Source organism: Giraffa tippelskirchi, chromosome 9 (assembly GCF_054371585.1).
Source record: "Giraffa tippelskirchi isolate mGirTip1 chromosome 9, T2T-mGirTip1v1.2.pri, whole genome shotgun sequence".
In the NCBI taxonomy this organism is placed as follows: domain Eukaryota; kingdom Metazoa; phylum Chordata; class Mammalia; order Artiodactyla; family Giraffidae; genus Giraffa; species Giraffa tippelskirchi.
This window is the reverse complement of record NC_137283.1, coordinates 129,635,066-129,660,638: the sequence shown is the minus strand read 5'-3', so window position 1 is coordinate 129,660,638 and position 25,573 is coordinate 129,635,066. Positions and strand designations below refer to the sequence as shown.

The 25,573-nt window shown below is 38.9% G+C and overlaps 1 protein-coding gene across 1 annotated transcript in view; it reads right to left on the bottom strand.

Annotated features, from left to right (window-relative positions):
- Positions 1-13,219: 13,219 nt before the first annotated feature.
- The window catches only part of TBX18 (T-box transcription factor 18), a 29,474-nt gene continuing 17,120 nt past the window's right edge, over positions 13,220-25,573 (bottom strand). The window contains exons 6-8 of the mRNA XM_081526683.1: positions 24,627-24,691; positions 17,795-17,889; positions 13,220-16,209 (exon numbers count right to left, since the gene is read on the bottom strand). Of these exons, the coding sequence (XP_081382809.1) occupies positions 15,485-16,209; positions 17,795-17,889; positions 24,627-24,691 (885 nt within the window). The 3' untranslated portion in view covers positions 13,220-15,484. The remainder of the gene's footprint in view (positions 16,210-17,794; positions 17,890-24,626; positions 24,692-25,573) is intronic.

Genomic DNA, 25,573 nt, shown 5'->3' with positions numbered 1-25,573 from the left:
TTGTTGGAGACATGTGCAAAAGGTATCCTATTGCCTGCCCAACAATGCAATGGAAGGCAGAGGAAATAGGAAAGAAACAAGAAACCGTTGTATTTGATCAGATGCTACATAGGATAACGGATAAGGCCTTGCATCAGGTTTAACTAGCATCATGTCTTCTTCTTAGTGGCTCAAAAAAAAAAAAAATGACAACACAGCTCATATTCCAAAAAATTCAATGTGTAAGTAAATATACAGACAGACAGTCTTAAAGAACTGTGCCTTCAGCCTATTTTGGACCTCACTGATAGACTCCTAAGAGACTTCTTTGTGTCTGGTAAACAATAAGTCATTCCCTGTTCTCCCTTCTAACATAGCCAATGCTTGGTTAGAATTTATGTATTTACTTTTTAAAGTGATTGTTTTAAAATATGAATCACTTGAATTTTTCATTAGTTAGTGAGCAACATTCAACTATAAAAATGATAAAATTTCCCTGTGCCCTCTTGCTTGTGAATAAAATAAAATAAATCTTCCCTACTTCTTTGCTAAAGATCTAATAGGAATGACCATAGAGATTTGCAAAATAATATTGATAAGCTGTTTTGATTGCTAGGAGAATCAAATGCTTCCTAGTTAGATGGAAGATGAGAATCAAACACATGCCACTTTCATTTGTGTATCAGTCACATTTGTGTTTCAGGTTTGTGTTTTCAATACTGTACTCTGGCAGCTGCACAAGAAACATCTCCTTTTCTTCCTTAGTAAAGCAATTTCACAAACACACTTGACTCGTGGAAATTAGTACCTTGGGAAACCAGTGCCACTGGCATTTAACCAGTGCCATGTTAAATGGTACAAGTGTATGTACTTGTTTTAAACTTAAAATCAAGATCAAATATTCCTTTCTTCAATCATATTCTTCTTAGTCTATGCTCTCATAGCACCATAGATGCTCTTTTCATGGAGAACATTTATGCCATAGTGCTTTTATATTTATTTGAGTTATTATTTGATTATGTCTCTTTCCTCTGCTAGATCATACACTCTTATAAGTGTGCAAGGTAGCTCTGTGTCTTATTCTGATACTTAGACAGTATTCCAATGTCTAGAGTGAGACCTGAGTCATAAATAATGCTCAATAAATATTTGTTAAAGATTGAAAGAATGAATACCCAAATGATTGTGAGATTTATTTTCTAGTAGCTATGATGATTATTTTTAGTCTTTCTCACTAGAATTAGCACAGTGCCATAAATGTACTAACATTATGCTTTAAACTTTTTATTTTAGTAAAATATACATAACAAAATATACCATTTAACCATTTTAAAGAGTACAGTTCTGTAGAATTAAATATATTGACATCACTGTGCAATTAACACTACCATCCATCTCCAGAAAATTTTGTTTTCCCAAACTGAAATTCTGTATCATTAAACACTTATTCGCTTTGCCTATCTCCCCCAGCTCCTAACAACCACCACTCAACTTTGTGTCTCTTTGAATTTGACTACCCCAGATACCTCATATAAGTGGAATCATGCAAGCATTGTCTTTTTGTGTCTGGCTTGCTTCACTTAGCAGGATGCTTTCAAGGCTCATCTATGTCGTAGCATGGACCAGAATTTCATTCCTTCTAAGTCTGAAAAGTATTGCATTGTATACATAGGCCACACTTTATCTGCTTATTTGTCGATGGACACTGGGATCACTTCTACCTTCTGGCTACTGTGAATAATGCTGTTGTGAGTGTGGCTGTACAAATATTTGTTCAAGTCCCTGCTTTCAGTTCTTTTGGATATATGTCCAGAAGTGAGAAGCTGGGTTATATGGGAGTTCTATTCTTAATCTTTTAAGATACCATACCTTCTTCCACAGTGGCTGCACCATTGTTACCTATAATGCATAAGGGTTCCAATATCCATTCTATTGTTTTATGAAGTGATAGCTCACTGTGGGAGAAGGCAATGGCACCCCACTCCAGTACTCTTGCCTGGAAAATCCCATGGATGGAGGAGCCTGGTAGGCTACAGTCCATGGGGTCGCTAAGAGTCGGACACGGCTGAGCGACTGCACTTCACTTTTCACTTTCATGCACTGGGGAAGGCAATGGCAACCCACTCCAGTGTTCATGCCTGGAGAATCCTGTGGGCAGGGGAGCCTGGTGGGCTGCCGTCTATGGGGTCACACAGAGTCGGACACGACTGAAGCGACTTAGCAGCAGCAGCTCACTGTGATTTTCATTTGCATTTCCCTAATGCTTTGTGATGTTGAGCATCTTTTCATGTGGCTATTGGACGTTTGTATATGTGCTTTCAAGTCCCTTGCCCATTCTCTGGGCTTCCCTGGTGGCTCCGACTGTAAAGAATCTTCCAGCAATGCAGGAGACCCAGGTTGCTCATTCTTTAAGCAGGTTGCCTTTTAAATTTGTTTTAATAGCCATTTCACACCATTGTATATGACAGATGTGACTAAGCAACTGAACAACTACAATACCACATATTTCCAGGGGGATCATAAGAGGGAAAGCTGACCATTCCATTTTTCCTTTTATCAATCCCTAACAGTAAACCCTGTTAAGTTAATTTTCGAGGCCATTAGACTGAGGTGGCTCTGAGGCCACCTGTGTAAGAAACCCCTAATTTCAGCCTGCAGATGCTTCAAGTTTCCAAAATCAAAATCCTAGGGACAGCCCATCACAAACAGCCAACTAGGCTGGACTGTAAGCTATAGTCAAGCAGTAATTCCCTCCCTTTACTTTGGACTTTATAATAGACTAACCCTAAGCTCCTGTCTGCGGAGTTCTCCTAACCACTTATGGTTTAGCACTGCCATGTTAGAACCAATTTTTCACTCAAATAAACTCTGAAAATATTTAACATTTAACATGCCTCAGTTTATCTTGTAACAACTCTTAATATAACTAAGATTTTCCCACTGGCTTGGTGTTAGCTCTGCACGCCTCAGCTACCCACACAAGGTAGGGCTGTTCCCAAGGAAGCAGGTAAGAAGAGGAAGGGAAGCTGTACTGATAATTCTGGGAATTCTTCCTGCCAACCAATTGCTTTTCCTGGAAGGAGCTTCATGTTTTAGTCACACAGAATCAGCAAGGAGCACTTTCCTTCCCTTTTTTCTCTTCCTTTCTCTACCAGTTAGGATTTCCCCTCAACCATTACGACTGCCCCAATCTCCTTCCTTCTGCACTGTCAGACACTATGTAGGCATCAGAAAACAGGCTTTACCCCAGTTTGTCTCCCAATGGCCCAGTGTTTGTGGACAAGTCCTTAATTTTCGTGAACCCCAATTTCCTCACCTGCAAAGTGAGGATGAAAGCATCTCACACGAGTGTTGTAAGGACTAAATGGGATAATGTATGTGACTATGCAGTATGTTCTATAAAATGCTGCGCAAACACTAGTCATTTTTTAAATAGCTCATGTGAGGAACAGTCTGCATTAATTTTCTCCCATCTTCCCCTAGAAGGAATTGTCTTCTTAATTCATTTAATGGAGCTAAGGCAAGACAAGGAGGCACACTCACTAATAAATAGTTACCTGGACTTTACCACAGTTTGACAAAGGAATACAATGACAACCTTTCATCCTGTTATTCATCAGTGGGCACTGCAGGGAGAGGGTAGGAGCAGAGCAAGGGGAAGGGGCCTGAGGTATCTTAAGTCGCCTCAGCCAGGAAGGAACCCACTAATACCAGAAAAAGTCCTTTTTGCTTCAGAATTAATAACCACTTTTTCCCAAAACAAGCCTTGTCAAAGGGAATTATAATGTGTAAAGACCCCGAAAGAACTTTCTTGGCTTCTCCCTGATACAAGAAAAATTACCTGAGGCCTGACTCATTGCTGGATGACTGTGTGACCAGCCCAGCCGTGTGGAGGACAGAGGAGAACTGCACAGGTGCTCAGTAAAGCACATGGACCCGTTCATGTCATGGATGGGTTGCCAGGCAGAGGCTTGTAGCTTAGTCAGTTTTCAGTGACAGTAGAGTCACCACCTGCTGGTAATAACCCTCCGAAGCATCATCCACACAGTGGCTGAACTGTGTATTGAGGAAGTTTTATTCTCACTGTTGTCATTCCACACTTCTCTTTCTGCTTCACAGAGCTTTCTGGAGCTTCAGTGTCCAGTGTGGTAGCCTCTATCCAGGTGGTTTTATTTTTTATTTAAATTTGAAATAATTAATATTCAATGAAATAAAAAATCCAGTTCCTAAATCACACTAGCCTTATTTTGCAGTGCTCATTAGCCATGTGTGGCTACTGTAATGGTTGGTGCAGATGGAGAATATTATCACTGTTGCACAAAGCTCTATTAGACTATTGGAGAATTCTGCCCCAGAATATTCATTCCCTACTCCTGCAAGTCTTCCTTGAACTTTATCAAATAGCATCTCATCTTCACAGCTTTACTTGACCCCTTCCTTGTCCCCTTATAACCTTAGTCACATCATCCAATGTTCCCACAGCTCTTGGTACTATCTCTAGTGTAACATTTACTACATTGTGTCGGGACTGTGTTTTTGCACATGTTACTGTCTCTTGAGAAACCTGTATGCAGGTCAGGAAGCAACAGTTAGAACTGGACATGGAATGACAGACTAGTTCCAAATAGGAAAAGGAGTACGTCAAGGCTGTATATTGTCATCCTGCTTATTTAACTTATATGCAGAGTACATCATGAGAAACGCTGGGCTGGAAGAAGCACAAGCTAGAATCAAGATTGCCGGGAGAAATATCAATAACCTCAGATATGCAGATGACACCACCGTTATGGCATAAAGTGAAGAGGAACTAAAAATCCTCTTGATGAAAGTGAAAAAGGAGAGTGAAAAAGTTGGCTTAAAGCTCAACATTCAGAAAACTAAGATCATGGCATCTGGCCCATCACTTCATGGGAAATAGATGGGGAAACAGTGGAAACAGTGTCAGACTTTATTTTTGGGGGCTCCAAAATTACTGCAGATGGTGATTGCAGCCATGAAATTAAAAGACACTTACTCCTTGGAAGGAAAGTGATGACCAATCTAGATAGCATATTAAAAAGCAGAGACATTACTTTGCCAACAAAGGTCCGTCTAGTCAAGGCGATGGTTTTTCCAGTAGTCATGTATGGATGTGAGAGTTGGCCTACAAAGAAAGCTGACCACTGAAGAATTGATGCTTTTGAATTGTGGTGTTGGAGAAGACTCTTGAGAGTCCCTTGGACTGCAAGGAGATCCAACCAGTCCATCCTAAAGGAGATCAGTCCTAGGTGTTCATTGGAAGGACTGATGTTGAAGCTGAAACTCCAATACTTTGACCACCTCATGTGAAGAGTTGACTCATTGGAAAAGACCCCGATGCTGGGAAGGATTGGGGGCAGGAGGAGAAGGGGACGACAGAGGATGAGATGGCTGGATGGCATCACCGACTCGATGGACATGGGTTTGGGTAAACTCCGGGAGTTGGTGATGGACAGGGAGGTCTGGCGTGTTGCAATTCATGGGATCATAAAGAGTCGGACACGTCTGGGCAACTGAACTGAACTGAATTCTCTGATGGGGCTCTGAGCACCCCCCAAAGAACAACATTTTCTTGTTCATCTCAACTCCAGCAACAGCAGCTGGCATGTGGCAAGTGTTCAACACTAAATACAGGGATGAATAAATTATTGAAGTGCATGTAAATAAGCAAACACGTGTATTAGGAGCTCAAGGTGTCCTTCACAGCCTTCTCTTTGGGGCTCTGACAGGTACATCACACACACACATGCAGAAAACAGAAAAAAACAGAAATGAAATACAGTCTTATTAATCTGGGCAGATATCTGGTACCCTCCCAAAGCACAGCTATGGCTGTATTTACTTTGGGAAGGCAGAGGATGCTCACTTCTTTATGGATGTTCACTTCTCTTGTTGTATGCCCATTTCACCCCCAGTCTCTTAGGTGGATCTTATCACTAGAATATGAAGAAAAGCCAAGCCAAATACTCGCCTATATATCAGAGAAAAGGGAACAGGCAGGGAGCAAGAAGAGGCTCCTTCTATGCCCCAATACGCAGTGCCTCACTCATCTAAGCTGCTCATCCTGCAGACAGCACCAGATGCTAGGTCAACAGCCATTGTTATGAGTTTCCTCATAGCAAAACAGATTTTCTCCAAGGAGTCTTGGGTCTCCACCAATGGAGAACACATTTTTTTTCCTGACACAACACTCCTTAACCATGAGAGCTAGAAAGATCTCTAGGTCCTCTTCTGTAATTTTATTTTTTCATATTGCAAAATAAGCACTTTTTCTAGATGAAATGATATTGCAATATCAACTCACTTGCACAAATGTACAATAATAACCTAGAAGTGACTATGTTAGTAACCTCATGTGTTATCTATGTTAGAAAGGAAAAAAAGAAAAAAGGGAGGAAGGAAGGGAAGGAAGGTGGAAAGGAAGAAGAAAGTCTTTCTTTTCCTGTCCTTCTATGAGAAGCTACTGATATCTGCGTCTCTGCTGATAACAGCAAATCAGCAGCTCACCAAACAAAACCTCCAAACCTACCAAGTTTTAGATTCCTTTGCAAGTCTACAAAATTAATTCAATTTTTCATTAATTTATTCACAATCTTATTCATGTATCCACTTCTTCATTAATCACTTTTTAAAACAATTTTCACCACATGCTGTGCAAAAATAAATGAGATACAGCACCCTCCCTTGCAGATCTCCCATTGTGGCTGGGCTGGTTGACCTACATGAAAAGCATATACTGAGGTACTTTTTTTTAAGAGAAGTACGCATAGAGTACTCTAGTGACATTCTGATGGGGGGGGGGGGTGGGTGGGTATTTCTCTTAGGGAAAGGAAGACAGAAAGAATGGAAATTAGAAAGGTTTAACTGAGGAAAGAGTAATTCCTTGAAAAATGAGAATGTAGGCTTGAAGGATATTCAGGGCTGAGGGAAAAACATGAGGAAAGACAAGGAAGCTTGAAAGTGTTTAATGTCATTGATGGAGGCTATCACTGAATTTTTTGTAATATCTTGTTTGAAGCTTGTAGACAGGTCAACATTGTTATTCTGAAGGTCACTTGCTACTCCACATATTACTCTCCTACTTGACCTCTCAGGATCTTCTAGGTCTAATTTTTATATTTCTGTCTCCCCACCATGCCTTCCCAAGGTAAAACTGAGTGGACAGCAGACATTTAAACATATACAACTTCTATTTCCTCTCTTCTCTACACACAAAGTTCATCAAATTCAGAAAAATAAAGTAAGCAGAAGCTTCAAGGCACCCATCATGATATTCATTCATTCCTTAGTCCCTAAGGCAAAGGACTACCAGAACTTTGTGACATTCCTTGATAGAAATGACTTTTGAAATTGTCTTTATCATTGCTGAGTGAGAGCTTCAATTTTGTTGGGAAAAAAAAAACAGTTCAAGTCATTTTCCCTTGAAATTCAATTAGGCAAATTAATAAAAAGAAATCTGCAAATCTCTGCAAAGCCATTTCACCAAATACCTTTAAGAAAAATGCGCAGGAGTTTTCCAAAACCTGAAACTAGTAAGTTTTCCCCTTCCTGTTATTAATAGAGAAATATCTTATTACAGTCTGTAAACAGAGCCAAATTGAAGAAATTGCATTTAAATGATGTTAGGGTTTCCAAAGAAAACCACAAAACAAACTCAGAATTAAGGCGATAATACATCCCTGTTGTACCTTGGCACAGGAGCAGGCATTTTGCAGTGACCATCTGGGATATGTAATATAATAATAAGGGCGAGGGCACCAACACACAGAGAAGCCAAGAGGCAACACTTTTTTCCTGCCAACGGTGATATGTTACAGTATGAAGGCTTTTCCCTAGGAAACCAGCATTTCAACTTTTACAGAGCATTTGAAGACACCAGAAGTTTTTTTCACTGCAGTACCCCAAATGTCTAAAATAATGCCAGTGTAGATTCTCAGTAAATACTTACTGATTGAATAAATATTGAAAGTGCCAACCTTTTTCTAGGTTAATAAAAGTGTCATGATGTTTTGGGATCCTTTCACTTTCAAGACACTGAAGGGTGTACAATGATTTTCATGTGTGCTCCGTCACCGAGTCGTGTCCGATTCTTTGTGACCACGTGGATTGTAGCCTGCCATGCTCCTCTGTTCATGGAACTTTCCAGGCAAGAATATTGGAGTGGTTTGCCATTTCTCTTCCAGGGGATCTTCCCAATCCAGGGATCAAACTTGTGTCTCTTGCATCTCCTGCACTGGCAGGCAGATTCTTTACCACTGAACAACCTGGGAAACCCATGTAACTATTTACCCAATGACAGTATTTCAGGTGAGTTGAGAGGAAGGATAATTTATCAAGTACTAGCAGATATATACACTCAAAAAGAACTTTAAAATGCACTTCTGTTACTACTACTTTTACTAAGAATGTGAAAAGGCAGATTTTAAAAAACTTCATCCAGTGTCTTAGGCCTCATACCAAAGGTACAAGCAATGAAAGAAAGAAATAAGTAAGTCAAATCTCTTCAAAATTAAAAACTTTTGTGAAGCAGAGGACATCAAATTAATAAAGTCAAAACACAGCCCACCAAATGGGAGAAAATATTTGCAAACAATATATCTAATGAGATTTATATCTAGAATATATAAAAAAATCTTATACCGCAATAATTAAAAGACAACTCAGTTAAAGATGGGTGAAGGATCTGAACAGACATTTCTCTAAAGATCTAAAAATGACCAATAAAGCACAGGAAAACACGCTCAATATCATCAGTCATCAGGGAATGAAAATCCAAACCACAATGAGATATCACTCACACCCACTAGGATGGCTATATACAAAAAGACTGATAATAACAACTGTCAGTGAGGATGTGGAAAAATCAGAACCTTCACACCGTACTGGTAAGAATTGTATAAGACTGTATAACCACTTGGGAGATAGTCGGGAAGTTCCACAAAATATTACGACAGGATTCACAAAATATTATGACAGGATTCATTCTTAGGCATATACTCAACAGAAATGAAAACATATTCACACAAAAGCATGTACACCAGTTTTTATCAGCATTATTCGTAACAGCAAAGAATGAAAACAATCCAAATGTCCATCAATGAATGGATTAATAAAATGTAGTGTCTACCTTCTGGAGAAGGAAATGGCAACCCACTCCAGTACTCTTGCCTGGGAAACCCCATGGATGGAGGAGCGTGTTGGGCTACAGTCCATGGGGTCGCAAAGAGTCAGACATGCCTGAGAGACTTCACTCACTTAGTGTATGCCTACAATGTAATACTATTCAGCAAAAAAAAAGGAATTGTATACTGATACATGCCACAACTTGAATGAACCTTGAAAGTGTTATGTTAAATGCAAGATGCCAGTCACAAAGGACCACATATTCTGTTGTTCCACTGACAATGAGAAGTGGGCAAATCTATAGACTGAAAGTAGATTAGTGGTTGCCTAGGAGTTTGGGGTAAAAAAAGAGTCGAGGGAAAAGTGAGTGACATTTGATGGGTATGGAGTTTTTTGCAGGATGATGAGAGTGTTCTAAAATTGTGGTGAGGGTTGCACAGTTATACCCCAAACTACTGAATTGTTCAGTTTATTTCAGCCACACCAGTGCAGCTTGCAGGGATCTTAGTTCCCCAACCAGGGATCAAACTCATGCCCCCTGCAGTGGAAGCTCAAGAGTCCTAATCACTGGATCGCCAGAGAATTCCCTGAATTGTTCACTTTAAACAGGTGAATTGTATGGTTTGTGAGTTATATCTCAATAAAGCTGTTGTTGAGAAAAAATATCTTTGCTTTATTATTAAGTTATTCTAGTGACTTGATTAATATAATTTTGAAATTATGAAAACATACATTACCATATGTAAAATAGATAGCCAATGGAAATTTGCTGTATGATTCAGGAAACTCAAACCAGGGCTCAGTAATAACCTAGAGGGGTGAGATGGGGAGGGGAGGTGGGAGATATATTCAAATGCAAGGGTACAGGGGTAAACCTATGACTGATTCATGTTGATGTTTGATAGAAACCAACACAATACTGTAAAGCAATTATCCTTCAATTAAAAAATAAAAAAATAAAAATGTAATTTTTAAAATATTTTGAAATATAATTTAAAAAGTAATATAGTTTTTCTAATGAACAAAGAATAGGTATGTTGATCCAACCTTATGTAAACCCACTGAATGGCAGAGTAATCAGCTGTTTTGTATCTAATTCAGGATGAATAAAACCTTTCAAAAAGACAAATTCAGGTATTTTGCCAATAAAATTTAATTTTTTTAATTTATCGTCATTTTCATTTAAATGAAAGTTTAATTTTATTAAATTTAAATGGACTTTGAATGACTTGGAATTCAAATTGGAATCATCTCTAAATGTTCTACTAGATGCAAATAGATGGGGAAACAACGGAAACAGTGACAGACTATTTTCTTGGGCTCCAAAATCACTGCAGATGGTGACTGCAGTCATGAAATTAAAAGACACTTGCTCCTTGGAAGAAAAGTTATGGCCAACCTAGACAGCATATTAAAAAGCAGAGACATTACTTTGCCAACAAAGGTCCATCTAGTCAAAGCTATGGTTTATCCAGTAGTCATGTGTGGATGTGAGATGTGGATTATAAAGAAAGCTGAGCACCAAAGAATTGATGCTTTTAAACTGTGTGTTGGAGAAGACTCTTGAGAGTCTCTTGGACTGCAAGGAGATCTAACCAGTCCATCCTAAAGGAAATCAGTCCTGAATATTCGTTGGAAGGACTGATGCTGAAGCTGAAACTCCAATACTTTGGCCACCTGATTTGAAGTACTGACTCATTTGAAAAGACCCTGATGCTGGGAAAGATTGAGGGCAGGAGGAGAAGGGGACGACAGAGCATGAGATGGTTGGATGGCATCACCGACTCGATGGACATGAGTATGAGTAAACTCTGGGAGTTGGTGATGGACAGGGAAACCCGGCATGCTGCAGTCCATGGGGTCACAAAGAGTCAGACACAACTGAGCAACTGAACTGAACTGAATTGATAATTATTTAACTTATTTCCAACCTGAAACAAATTTATATCAGGCAATTAAGAGCACCATGAAAAGGAAATTTTATTAACATCTTTTTCTGTTCACTATAAAATAGAAAATGCATTATTAAGTGCAGCTTCCTTCAAATGGTCGGAGAAGGAAATGGCACCCCACTCCAGTACTCTTGCCTGGAAAATCCCATGGATGGAGGATCCTGGTGGGCTACAGTTCATGAGGTCGCTAAGAGTGGGACACGACTGAGCGACTTCACTTTCACTTTTCCCTTTCATGCACTGGAGAAGGAAATGGCAACCCACTCCAGTATTCTTGCGTGGAGAATCCCAGGGACGGTGCAGCCTTGTGGGCTGCCGTCTATGGGGTTGCACAGTGTCAGACATGAGTGAAGCGACTTAGCAGCAGCAGCAGCCTTCAAATAGTAATATATAAAAGTATATCTTACATATTATAACTAAAGCACAATTTCATTTTTAAAAGTTGTAAGTAATCCAATAAATTTTTAAAAATCCTGGTAGTGTAATGTTCTTTATAAAGATATATACCTAAATATTTTTATAAAAAGATATTTTTTGGAAATATATATATCCAAATACATGTACATATCTCTTAAAATTCATTTTTATAAAACTATTTTTCTATTATTAAGCTGAATATTATTTATACACCAAAGTTGTATGAATTGGAAACTGAAAGGACTAGTAAAACTTCTCATCACAGTCACTCCTTTAACACGTGAAAAACTGAGGTCTAAAGTGGTTACATTTTGTCTAAAATCATGATTGGGAAATCCATGGTTTGAAACCAGTTTCCCTCATTCTCAAGGAAGTGATGATCTCCTTCAAAATTCCAAAAAAAGAAAATTCATGATTTGAAAATCTATCAGCATGTAGATGGAAATTAAGGTTTATAAACCTCTGTTGGATGTTTCTATACTTGAAAAACACACACACACACACATATATATATATGCATATATATTTGTTCATTTCCCCCGACAATGTTTTTAAGCTTTGAGCTCCTAGAAGGCTGTAATCATGTATGTCTGCTTTACCCTTCACATAGTCAACTTCACCTGCAACTTCTCTGAGCACCTATTTTAAGGAATAATGATCAATGAGATTAAAACACAATGTGGTAATGATTTAATAAAATGATTTAATTTCCAGTGGAAAAAACTCTCCATGTAGATGAGTCAATAAACTCACCATGAGGACACCTGGTAGAGTTACACTTTGAAACAGAGGATTCTTTACAAACCTGTCTAATAGAAGATAGCATCGGCATAGCATCCACCAACTCTACCATGATTCCTGAGAAAAACTTATGAAATTATTTTTAATAGCTTTACACCAGACTCGGTTAGTGATCACTCTTCTTGCACCTTCTCCTTCACATTCAAATCTTCTCAGAACTTCCCTACTCCAAAATTTACTCTCTTCTCTTAATCAAACCTCCAGTTATCTCCAAAACTTCTGTGTTATCTATTTCATACTAAGGTGTGAGTTGCTAATATGTTTATATCTAGGGAGTGAGGTCTCAAGAGGAATTCACATTTTAAAAGTGGGGTGCATTCTGTTCAAAACACCACTAATGTAAAGTGTGTGATCCACTGCCATATCAGCAGTACTATGCCCCAATCTCCTCTCGGGGCCACCAAAGTCTCCTGACCCCCCTACATTCCAGAAACCAGGGGTCAGCAAGTGGGTGCCCTGCTAGAGAAAAGCTGTTGACCTCTGGGAGGGAGCTTGTGTGGAAGCAAGTGTTAATTTTCAAAATGTGACTGGTTGTGATAGCAACAACCTCACCTCATCACAATGTCCCTTGGAATGTTTTCTGGGCAAGGGGTCTAAAAGTGATCTGTCATCACTGGTCAGTGGTACAAGTAGCTTATTCTTACATCCTTGCCCTTCCCCCTCGGACCTGAAACAAAACATCCCAGTCTGCCCTCCTCTTCTCACATTTGAATTTTCATGTGTTCACCATTTGTCAGGGCTTCACCTTCAATGACATGGTCAAGGCACCAAGAAATTATATTTAACACATGAAAAATGAATACCAGGCCCATTTCCTCATGCCTTGTAATTGTAAGCTACAAAATTTGTGTTTGGAGTCTGCATGTGTGTGCCTATTCTTGGAACAACGTTTATAGACACTTTAAATGATTCCTCTCCAAAGCCATAAAAGGGTTTAGTAACACACTTTAATATATAATTTCTTAAGCATTTTTTAATAAAATACAGATATATAATTATAATTATCAATGCATGTATGTCATTTAATATAACAATAAAAGGCTAGTCTTTGAAGTGACATGATGATTAATATTTACAGTAAAACCTAAAGGAAATAGCACATGTACAATATTGCTGATCAAAAGGAAAAGATTAAAAATTCTCCTCATATTGTGGTGTCATCTCAAATCACAAAGGGCAAAAAGGAAAATTCTCATCTTATTAATATATATAGGAATAGATCATTACTTTCCATGTTTTCTCAAGATGGAAAACTCTCTTGTTCTCCTGAAATTATGCCAGACTCTGAGGCTGGGATATGTTCATAATAAGGACTTTTCCCAAATCTTTATCAAGCTATTAATACCATACACAAACATGTTACATAAATCTACCTATTGGAAATATGCCATGTACCTTCACACTAATTTTAAATTTAAAGATCAATACTCACTTGATGAACTGTTAGAGCATCCATGAGGAAATTTATTAGTATGTATAAACAGAGTCACATTGTGTGAAAATACTGTTCAAATAGTAATCCCCCTAAATATATAACAGCCATGCTGCTTTAAAGTAAAGAAGCAAATCAGGAACTACATTCTTTCCCCATCAAACTAAGGATAGGAAATGCCATTCTGTTTAGCACTGAAAGGAAACCCCACTGCTTTTGCTTGACAAATATATGAAACATAAATGAGTTAATGGCAAGACACATAATTTTATTCTCAACAAATATATGGTAATGCTCTTCACCCTGCATTCTTAATTTTTCCTATTAATCTCATTTTGTGCTATCAAAGTTACTACTTGTTTTGAAACCATTTCACAATATTTTGGGGATTTTTAAAAAATAATGCTCTTTTTTTTTTTCAGTTTCAAGGCTAAAAATGATGTTGAGGTTAAAAGTTTTACAGCTCCTTTATCATAATTGGTATCTTCCTCCTTAGTCTTCCAAGAGGGACTTTATAGTAATGGGTTTTGGCCTTTGCACTGCAACCCCCAAAAGACAGATTGCTGGAGATAACCCCCTGAAATTCCTTACAGCGCTATTTAACACCATGAAGGCCTAGAATCTATCTGTTTTGAGAAAGACTCAGACAAAGGGACAAGGTTCAGGGAGGGGGGAGGTTTCAATTTGCAGGAATTTTCAAGACATAAATAAGTAGTGTAAGTGCCTTTTCTCTTTACTTCTGGACCATGGGTCAGGAATCTCAAGGCAAGATGGAAAAAGAAACCTGAATGAAAAAAAACACACTATAAAAACCTAAAGGAAAGCAGAAAATATTATTCCTCTTGATTTAAAAAGTTAGACATTCTTCATTGGAATCAAAGTATTTGAGGTGGATTTATTTTCTTTTTGCCATTCCAGTCATATCATATATTCCTTTCCTGGTGAAAATTGGAATTTAAAATATTTATTGGTCTACTTGATACTAAATAAAATGAACCAAGAAAGTCCAAAACACTGGAAATTTATTCTCTGCATATGAATAAATACCTCTTATATGTCCGATGGAAAGTGAAAAAATTACAAGACTCTCTATCTTCTATAGGGAAATAATTATTACGGGTTATGAATTTTTACAGGACCAAAGTCACCTAATAGATGTGATAAATAAGAACAAGCAGGAACACAAAAGCTAATCCTTCAGGATTACAAATACCTCAGAACTATTACTAAGACTTCAACTGGCTTTTGCATCTTAGGTCCTCACACTGTGCCCAAGAATAACAAATCACAAGACTCTGTGTGCTGGTTACTGCTGGTTATCAACACTCAAGTAGGAAACTGTGTAGAGCATTTTCCTGATAAATTAAGTTATACGTCTTAGTCTGGTTAGTATCATTGCCAAGTTTTAAGTTTGCTGTTTGTTTTTTTTTTTAAAAGTATAAGAACTTTGGTTAAACATACTACATGTATGCCAATACTATGTGCAACTGGGGAGAAAAATAGAGGGAGGAGGTGGTTTTGTAGGCTGCAAACTCCACATGCCACATAGAGTATACATATATACCATAGCTAATCACAATCTCACCATGAGGAAGTCAAAAACCTCAGGGAGCCTTCATTTTCTATTATATATACATTTTACAAGCTACTTGATAAGTTTCTTTTCATATTGCTTTCCAAAGAGAAAAAAAAAATAATAAAAGAAAACAAAGAAAGAAAATACATTAGCTGGATTCCAATGTAGTTTAACTTAAAGGCTTCATCAGACCATATGTGCAGATACTTGAGATGATGAGAGAGTTAAGCTTCCTAGGGTCCTAGAGTCAAAGAAACTCTGCTGACCCCCACTGCTAAGCAGGTGCACGCCTTCCACGGGGGGCAACATCTGCCGATCCGTCATGGTCCCACTTGGTGAGGACCCCAAGAAACTTCCTTGGGAAGAAACAATTTTCTCAGGACTGGCAGCCAGTTTAGGGGATGTGGAGAAGTTATACCCATACAAGGCACAGGGGCTGTGTAATCTGAACGTGTTGTAGGAACCCTGGTGGGTCTGGTTAGCAGCAAAGGCGTTGCTGGGGGGTGAAGGCATGATGTACTGGAGCTGGGGAGACATCCCTGAAATCTGCATGGACAAGCTGGTCTGTGGGCAGCTGAAGGTGTCCCCATCTGTGCCGCCCATGGACATGTTCACCGAGGCACTGCTGCTGACGCCCACGTAGGAGGGAGTCCTGGGAGGGGCGAAGGTCTCCCCTGTCTGGTTGGTGAGCCTGTTGTAGGTCTCAGCCAAGGACGTACTGTATCGGTTGAGGGTGAGGCCAGAGCGGGCGCAGGCGGAATAGTCAGCTGGGGCCAGACCACACAGCTGGCTGGTGTTGGGTCCCAGATGGAAGGCAGGAGATGAGCAAGGGGAGCCGGACAAAAGATGAGGGTGGGTGGCCGCAACGCCATTCCCAGAACCTTGGAGTAAGGTAGAGGAACCTGTATTTCCTACAAAAGAAGTTGAAATGTAAAGAGCCTCTTTTCCTTTCAATTTTGTACACGTGAGCTAGACGTGATTTGTTACACGGGGCAGGTACAAAGACAAAAAGGAGATGGTCTCCACTCTCAGGAATTGTAATGTAATTGAATTTAGACTGAATGACTTTAAACACAGATACTCTCAACATTTTCAAGAAAAATTATCTCCCCAAGGGATGGTCTTTTTTTGTTTGTTTGCTTTTTGTTGTTTTTGTTTTTTTTGCAAAAGGTATCAGGACTCTACCATGTCAAATTTTCACATTTTCTCCCTCAACTGGTTTTCTCAGTTTTCTCATTATTTTGTAATAAACATTACAAATATTGACTTTCCCAGCAACTTAAGAAAATATAAATTTCATCTTACTCTGTAATTTTTTCCAGAAGTATAACCATCACCTCACTTCTACCCACTTTTTACTTTTTTTTTCAGCAGTTTGCTCTGGATCAATATATTTTCTTGCAAGAAAAAAGAAGGAATTCAAAGGAAAGATCCAAACTGGCCAGACCCATCCTGTCTCAAATGAACTGGCAACCTCCCACTGAAAGCTTCTGTGGGTCAATGACTACCATGCATGCAGGGCTATTACAATAAGGCAACAGTCTCAAACTTCAGAAATCTCATTTCCAAACAGAAAGTGGTTTGGTGAATCGCATGCTAACTCAAGAGCAGAGGTCCAGCAGATAAACAGTCCTGTGAAATAGAGAGGGTGCTTAACCCTGCCTCCAATCAATAACAGTGGTGGCGGCTGATCGCCCCCCACCCCCCAGATTTGCTGGCAGATTGATGTCTGCAACTTGATGGAACTTAGGGAGAGAAGAGAATTCCAATGGGCTGGACAGGTTGTAAAACCTTCATTGCTCTAGCGACAGTGTTTTATATAGCTTCTCAAAATAATCTAAAAGCCAATCCACCCAATGATAATTATCTAAAAACCTAGCATGCTAAATTCTCATGGTGATGCTGGGCAGGGTCAGGCATTAAGTGCAGGACTGAGTGCAGGATTGGGCTGTGAGTCCTAGCTACCCAGTAGAGAAGGAAGCATCATCCTATTCCATGCAGCCTCTTTGAGGAAACACCAGCCCTGGGCTTGTTGGAAATGCTCAACAGTGATCTCAGGGAAGGCTGCCTCAGTGCACCTGAACTTATCATAAATCAGCAGGAGAAACCTGCCTAGAGGCAATTCAGTTGAAGGAAGTGAAGAAAGAAGGGGGCAAAAACAGATGATTTGGGACCAGTATCTGTAATTTGTTGTGAAGTACATCTGGTACCAGGGCCAACTAGTCTACCTCTAATTTTAAGAAAAAGAATTAAAGGTGAAATAAAGGTCATGAAATACATAAACAGCCTAAAACATCCAAAACTTAACTTATGACCACACTAGCCATTTTCCTGGCCCATACCTATACCAGACACAAAAGAGAGGGATCTTGTAATAGAAGGATGTTGGTAATGAGGTAGCCATTAGACAATAGTAATGACTTGGGCATTTTTCAGTGCCTGAGCATCTAGGTAGGAACTGACCATATTTATGACCCAGGAGACTTCATGATTTACCTTGCTTGGGAATTCCAGGGATATCTTCAAAGGTGAGGGTCCGTAGTGAAGGTCGCCAGAATGCATATGACTCCACAAGGGCTTCCAAACCCATTCTAGACGGAAGGGTCAGGACAGGGAATGAATACAAAAAGCCAAGTTAGGAGCAGTTGGAGTTTTCACCAGTAATAAGCTACTCAGGAAACACCACTGGTGTCGACAGTGCCTCCCACTCTGGCAGGTTAATAGCTTGGCACAAACACACACCAAAAAAAATGGTTTGGAGATGAGCTACTATTCTGTCATCAAGAGCACAAAAGGATAGAAACCACCCAACAGCTCCTGTTAATATTCTCTGAAAAATGAGCTGATCTCAGGGGATACGAAGCTGCCCCCTGCGCTGGGAAGATGACATGAAGACCATCCATCCTGGCTGCCCCAAGTTCAAGGCTCTGTGTGATCTGGAACCACCCTCTCTCCCTGATACATTCCTACCCTTCTAATGAGGAATGCTCTGCCACAAAAGTGTGTTCCTGCAAAGAGGCATTTCTACCCATCATTCAGTGCCTTGACCGCCAGCCGAGAAGAGCAGTCATCCAAGGCAAATTGACTTCTCTCTCCAAGGCATGATCACCACACCCAGGACAGCCAGGGCGGGCTCTGGGCAGCAGCCCTGACTTCTCAACCCAGCCTCCAGGAGGACCACAGCAAGCTGATCTCACAGGGCTCTAAGGTACATAGACCTAGCATTAGCATCAGACATTATGGTAAAGCCTCTACATGCACTTAATGAATGGACACAAAGAGATAGGATAACTTCATAATGGACTACTCACATGATATCTATAAATTTTAAAACATGGCTGACTACTCTAAATACACACAAAAATGTATGCATCTCCTACTGTAAGTGATTCAGAGTCTTCTCTATTGTATATCAGATAATTGAGTCCTCCAGGTCCTAGAAATGAGTCCCTTCACTCAACTAGCACCTTCTCAAGGCCTTTCCACTTTTCCCTCAATCATCTCAGCCCTAATCAATCTGTTAATTCAGGTAACATTATGCTTTCCATGAAACGCACAGCTTTGCTGAAGAAAATGCCTGATTCCTGAGTGTCACACTATACAGGGCCACCTCTTGAGATTGTCAGATACAGTTTTAGTGAATACAGATAATCTGTGTTTAATGCAGATTTAAAGACAGGGAGTATGATTAACAGCTTAGACTCCACGTGATAGCTGCTATAGAGTCCCTGCATCCCCAAGTCATAACCTATGAACTAGGACTAGAGAAACACCCCCTTCAGAGTCACATCTCCTATACAACATGGTGAAAACTCCCAGAAGACCTAGAGTAAGTGACCTGTGCATACAGATAAAACCATCTTCCCTTACTTGCCCTGGGCTGCACTGAGTATGAAGGACAGAGTCTGGCTTTGTATGGAATCACTGTGCTCCAGAGAGAGGACTAGTTAGTGCTCAGGACACTAGACTGGGGTTAGGAGAATTGGGCTGTGACTACAACCCTCTAACATTGAGTACATGTTTGGAGCTCCCTGGACTGCTATTTCCCACAAAGTGAGGACTGGAATACAAAGTTCTGAGTCCTCTCCTAGCCCTAAAGTTTACCACTAAGCAATTTACAAACCAGATATTGTATCTGCGGCTGACTACAAACCAGGTCTAAGAACACTCTACTCAACAATATTTTATGTAAAGTATTGACTGGGGAGAAGTTTGGCAGCCACACCTGTCTCAAAGCCCCACATAACCTGCAAGTTGCATTTAATACTGGGCTCTTGAATGCTGTGCATGCATGCATGCTAAGTCGCTTCAGTTGTGTCCAACTCTTTTTGGCCCCTATGGACTGTAGCCCACCAGGTTCCTCTGTCCATAGGATTCCCCAGGCAAGAATAGGGGAGTGGGTTGCCATGCCCTCCTCCAGGGGATCTTCCCAACCTAGGGATTGAACCCACATCTTTTACATCTCTTGCAATGTCAAGCAGGTTCTTTACCACCAGCACCACCTGGGAAGCACCTCATGAATGCTGAGTGCTGTTTATTCCATTACTTTATTTTTAGCTTGTACTAATACTCAATTTTTATGACTTTCTAGAAACAAGCTTTTTTAAGTTAAAGAATTCAGGACACAGTTTTGTCCTAAACTGCTTTGTTAAACACAGAAGAATTTTTGTAATTACAGTTTTAAATATTCAGGATAACTAAGTAGTCCTGGAGGGGCCTCAAGGGGAATTTACTAAGAGGCAACTAATGAACATCTACAGGACTTAGAAATTTATTAACCGTGGAGATGAGCATCAGTGCATTATTTGCTTTAGCGGTGTAAACTTGACTATGTTTCAAATATAAACCCATACTCCAAATTCTTAGGGAGAAGTTACTAAGACTCACAAATGGGTAACTCTAAGCCTTAAAGAGATGCTCTGAAGGTTACAGATCTACAAGTGGTCTGATTTGGACCTATTGATATTTTTCTTGAGGCTGCTGTTTCACACTGCAAGTTCCAGAAAGGATTTCAGATATTTTGCAGGAAACAGTTATAAAATATTTATTAGCTGAATCTGGACTTAAAAAAAAAAAAAAAGTCTTCATTTTCCCCAGTAATGGAGACTTTTCCCGTCTAGTTAAAGAAAAGATAAAAGGCACCTCCTGCAGGAGTGTAGCCAAGGCGATAATTTATACAAGATGCCTTTGAACAATTTCCACATTTTATCACCCCCCTAATTTATGCTATCAAATGGCCGAGTTTATTTAGTAAAATGGTTATGTTTTTTCCTAAAGTATTTAAAGAGAAGAAATTTTTGTACCTTCCTGAGTAAAAGATTTTATAGGGTCAACCCTAAGGCCTAACTGAAGAATGAAACTATTCTCAGCACATAAATTCTCCTTCACGTAACAAATGTCCTGCAGGAGCGCTTTTAAGGGCTGAAGCTACTGATTTCTATAAAATAGGCAGTAGGATCATAAATAGCCAGGAAGGTATAATTTTTAATTAAAGCAAATTGTTTTATAAAGTTTAAAAAATCACAAGTCCAAGTTTATTTCTTGTCCTGCATAATTTGTTTATTTCAAGTATAGGGAAAAAATAAAAACAGAATGTATATTAAAAAGTAATAACAGTACAACAAAATCAGGGATATTAAAGAAATATTTTGTACTTTTTCTCATGGGCTTTTTTCTCTATTAATATATGAAAACATATCACCCCTTCCCCAAGTCCTCAGCACCAATGCATTCTCCTGATCTTATAGATAACTTGGGCTCCTTTGTTTTTTTAAGGAAAATAACACGTAAGTTAGAAATCTTTAAAGCTTACCACATTCTCTCTTTTCCATAAAAGTGTCTTTCACATTTATCAGTGGAAAATGTTAAAGTATTTAATACTGATTCACAGATATTTAATATTGAGTCGTAGATATTTAGCATTCAAAAATAAGCAGTGAAGAGTTTGTCATAAGCAGGAGAATTCATTTTAATGAGAAAAAAAGTGAAACTATTCATTTTACCAACAGGGAAGCTATGTATAAGGTCAGTAGGTTTTTCCTATACTAAGATATTATTTAAACAGTTGGAGTAAAATAAAAATTTGAAAGTTTAACAATCTTTTAAAAAGTGTTAAGATATAATTCATTACTTTTTGCATATCTATTAAAAACTTTAAAAGGTGTAGAATCAGGAAATAAAGAGTAGCTAGCACCATGATTGCAATGGCTTATACTCCTTCAACAGCAAAAGGAAAGAAAAATTTCTATTGATCCTAGCATTTTGACCTCATGATACCAAACAAGAGAGTTAGTGGTTTATTTTGACCAATGCCTCTGATTTTTTTTTTAACTGATCAAAAAACATCTTTTAATTGTGCCAACTTACCTAAAATTCTTTTTGAAGCCTTGCAACATCAGGTTGGCCAAAAAGTTTGCTTGGGTTTCTCCATTACATCTTATGGAAAATTCTGAATGAACTTTTTGGCCAACTTAATATGTATCTATCATCTCACTTCTATTTGCAGGCTTATCGACTATAAATACTACCCAAAATACATCTTTAAAAGTGTTAAAATTATCACTTCAAAAATGAACTGACAGTAATGCACAAAATGATAAATATAATTAACAGTGCTCTATGTTATATAAGAAAGTTAATTCTAAGTGTTCTCATCACGAGGAAAAAAACTGTTTTTCTATTTCTTTGATTTATGCCTATATGAGATGATGTATGTTCACTAAACTTATTGTGATAATCATTTCATGATGTATGTAAGTTAAATCATTATGTGCTACACCTTAAACTTTAGCAGTGCTGTATGTCAATGACATCTCAATAAAAGTAGAAGGAAAAAAAAGACAGTGTTCAAGCCATGTGATCCCACAATGTTAACAGCAGTGAGGTCTTTGCTAGAGTCATCCTACAGGAGAACCTGGAATTAGTCCTGGCAGTATAGTCTCATGGCTTCCCTGGTGGCTCAGTCAGTAAAGAATCTGCCTGCAACGCAGGAGACCTGGGTTTGATCCCTGGGTTGGGAAGATCCCCCGGAGGAGGGCATGGCAACCCCTCCAGTATTCCTGCCTGGAGAATCTAAATGGACAGAGGAGCCTGGCAGGCTACAGTCCATGGGGTCTCAAAGAGTTGAACATGATTGAATGACTAAGCAGAGCACAGTATAGTCTCAAGTCTCAGTGCTGCCCTCCTGGAGTTTCAGTGAGTTTCAATAAATTCATTCTCTGATTAAAAAAAAAAAGAACTGAAAGCAATGCAAGGTTCTTAAATAGATAAATATGCTGCTATCAGAAGAGTCACAAGAAGATTTCATCAAAGTATTTGTCAAGGTTGAAAAAGGAGTCATCCCAGGGGCTCCCTCAGTCACCTCACCAATAAGCACCTCAGTTACTGATTTATTCAGCTTTCAGAAACTCCTCTGAAAAGCAATGTTAACCAGGAGCTAATGCAATGTAACAAAAGCCAAGCAGTTTTTCTCCACATGGAAACAGACATCTAAAACAACAGAATAATCTCAGTACAGCAGACGTATGGTAGGAACACCCGGAAATCTTCCTACAGAGTGAAAGATTTCAGAGGGAAGCTGCATTATTAGTCAGTCTTATTGATCTGCCTGCATTACATTAGAGGCTACTCTACTCCAGTACTCTTGCCTGGAAAATCCCATGGACGGAGGAGCCTCGTAGGCTGCAGTCCATGCGGTCGCGAAGAGTCAGACACGACTGAGCAACTTCACTTTCACTTTTCATTTTCATGCATTGGGGAAGGAAATGGCAACCCACTCCAGTGTTCTTGCCTGGAGAATCCCAAGGACAGCAGAGCCTGGTGGGCTGCTGTCTATGGGGTCGCACAGAGTCAGACACGACTGAAGTGACTTAGCAGCAGCAGCAGCTACTCTCATACATTTTAGTCCTCATATTCAGTCAGTTCAGTCGCTCAGTCGTGTCCGACTCTTTGTGACCCCATGGACTGCAGCACGCCAGGCTACCCTGTCCATCACCAACTCCCGGAGCCTACTCAAACTCATGTCTATCAGGCTGGTGATGCCCAGTCCTCATAGTACATGGTGTTTAAAAGAACCACTGCATTACCAAAGGGGGAGGGATAAACTAGTGATTAGCAGATACAAACTATTATATATAAAATAGATAAACCACAGTGCCCTACTGTATAGCACAGGGAACTATATTCAATATCTTATAATAAACCGCAATGGAAAATAATCTGAAAAAGAAAAAAATAAATAAAAGAACCATTGCACATGAAGATGAAATCAAGTCTTTCTGCAGGCACATAAGTTTATTCTGAGAAAAGGTCTCTGTCTATGCTTACCTTGCTCAGCTAATCATCTGAAAGAACTAAAAGTCTAGACTACTACCTGATTGTTTTCTCTCTACAATTTTAAGTGAAATTGTTCCTAAAATAAGATAATCGAGGGTTTTGACCTCATATAGCCACACCCTATCAATACCAAGTTTTCAAGAAGTATTAGAATAATGTTTGGAATAAAGTGATAAAAATGTCTCAAATACTTTTTAAAAACAAAATGCTTTTCAAAACATTTAAGTCAAAGTCTTACCCAGAGAGGGCATCTGGAGAACGTTAGTCTATTATTACTATCAACAGTTATAAAATATTTTAGAAAATGTCACACCAACTCTATCGGAATAGAATCATATCAATAAATTCAAAAACTCTTGGCACACAGACTAAGGAGATCTGCTTTTTGATAAAGAGTAATAGAGTGGAATTCATTACTGTAGCTCTCCCACTTAGTACAAACACCATAAAACACAACACAGAAAAAATAAACAAGTGTGTGGCTGTCAGTAGAGCCAAGACAAATTTGGAAACTAAAGAACATCAGCTGTCTTGGCAGTGGGAAGTAGTTTCAAATTCTAGTTGAAAATCTGAGTGAACAAGAGTCTCTGTCATATTTTGAAGAGAGATCAATACATAGTTGTGACATTGCTAAGTAAATTCTAAACCAAGAGCAGATGCAGACAGTATTTTCACTTGGGATATTAAAGACCCTGGGTCTGGAGGCATAAGTTTCTACAAAGCCCCTTCAGAGGCAGCATGCACTGCATACCCTGAGAACTTCCATTTTCACCCCAGCATTTCATATCAACATTCAGCTTAGAAATGAGTAAGCCACAATGATGCACCCAAAATAAGTTATATTCATGCCTCAATGATATTAACAAATTTAAACTTCATAAGAAATGATTTCAAAACCATGTAAGTAAATTTAACTGTTTACTTTGCAGTGGAAAATTCACCATAAAAATCAAATGTATTTATCACAGCCAGAATGTTTTTAACTAAGACTCACCTATTACGCCCGGAGTCTCGGAAGCCTTTGGCGAAGGGATTCCTATCTATCTTCAGGCGAGTAATCTGCAGAGTAGAAAAAACAATCACATCAAATCTTAAGATAAAATCTAAGGAAGGTTATCAAAAATGATAGTGATGGAAGAACTGTAAGAAACTCCAGAATCAACTGTCAGAGGATTCTACTCTGTTCTTTTCCCCTGTTTCTCGGGTATTTTATTATCTTAGTAGCAAAGCTACAAGAATATTTCAGAAGTCATCTAGACATTCATTTGCTATGAAAAGAACATTCCCCTACTTCTATCCAAGCACTGTAATAAATTTTGCTTTGCTATTAATATCCCTAGGGAAGGGGATTCTGAATCGTCTGTTGATAATTGCCCTTCATTTGACAATCTCTTTAAAGTTCTTCCCTTTATTAACTCTGTGAAATATGTCTGTTTCTCTTGCAGTAGTGGTCATGGAGAACAGCTAATATCCAACTTCTATTTAACAGCCATTTATACACTTGAATGTTGTTAGTGTTCTTCAGAAATAGGCAATATTCACTCCTTGAATGTTCCTGCCTTCTATTTTTCCTTGTCTCTCCTCAAATCATCTTTACAGTTCTCATCTCCTCTTTCATCTGTGGAGTCGTGACCTGGTCAAAGCACTACAGTGAATGTCTAGCCAAAGGTAACCATGACTTGAAGGTTTTAATAGGATTCAATCTTATACACATAGGAGAAATAAATAATAGCTTCATTTTAACTACAGCTGTAATTTGTTGACTTATAACTAGATTTTTATTCAGGAAGATACCAGGATTTGAGGGAAAATTTTTTGTAAGTGGTCTAATCATCTCCATTAAAAACAATTTTTTTTTTAGTTATACCATCTTGAAATTGACACTAATAAACAACATCCCATCTGTTTCTAACCATATCTCCACCTTGCCCAGAGAAGTTT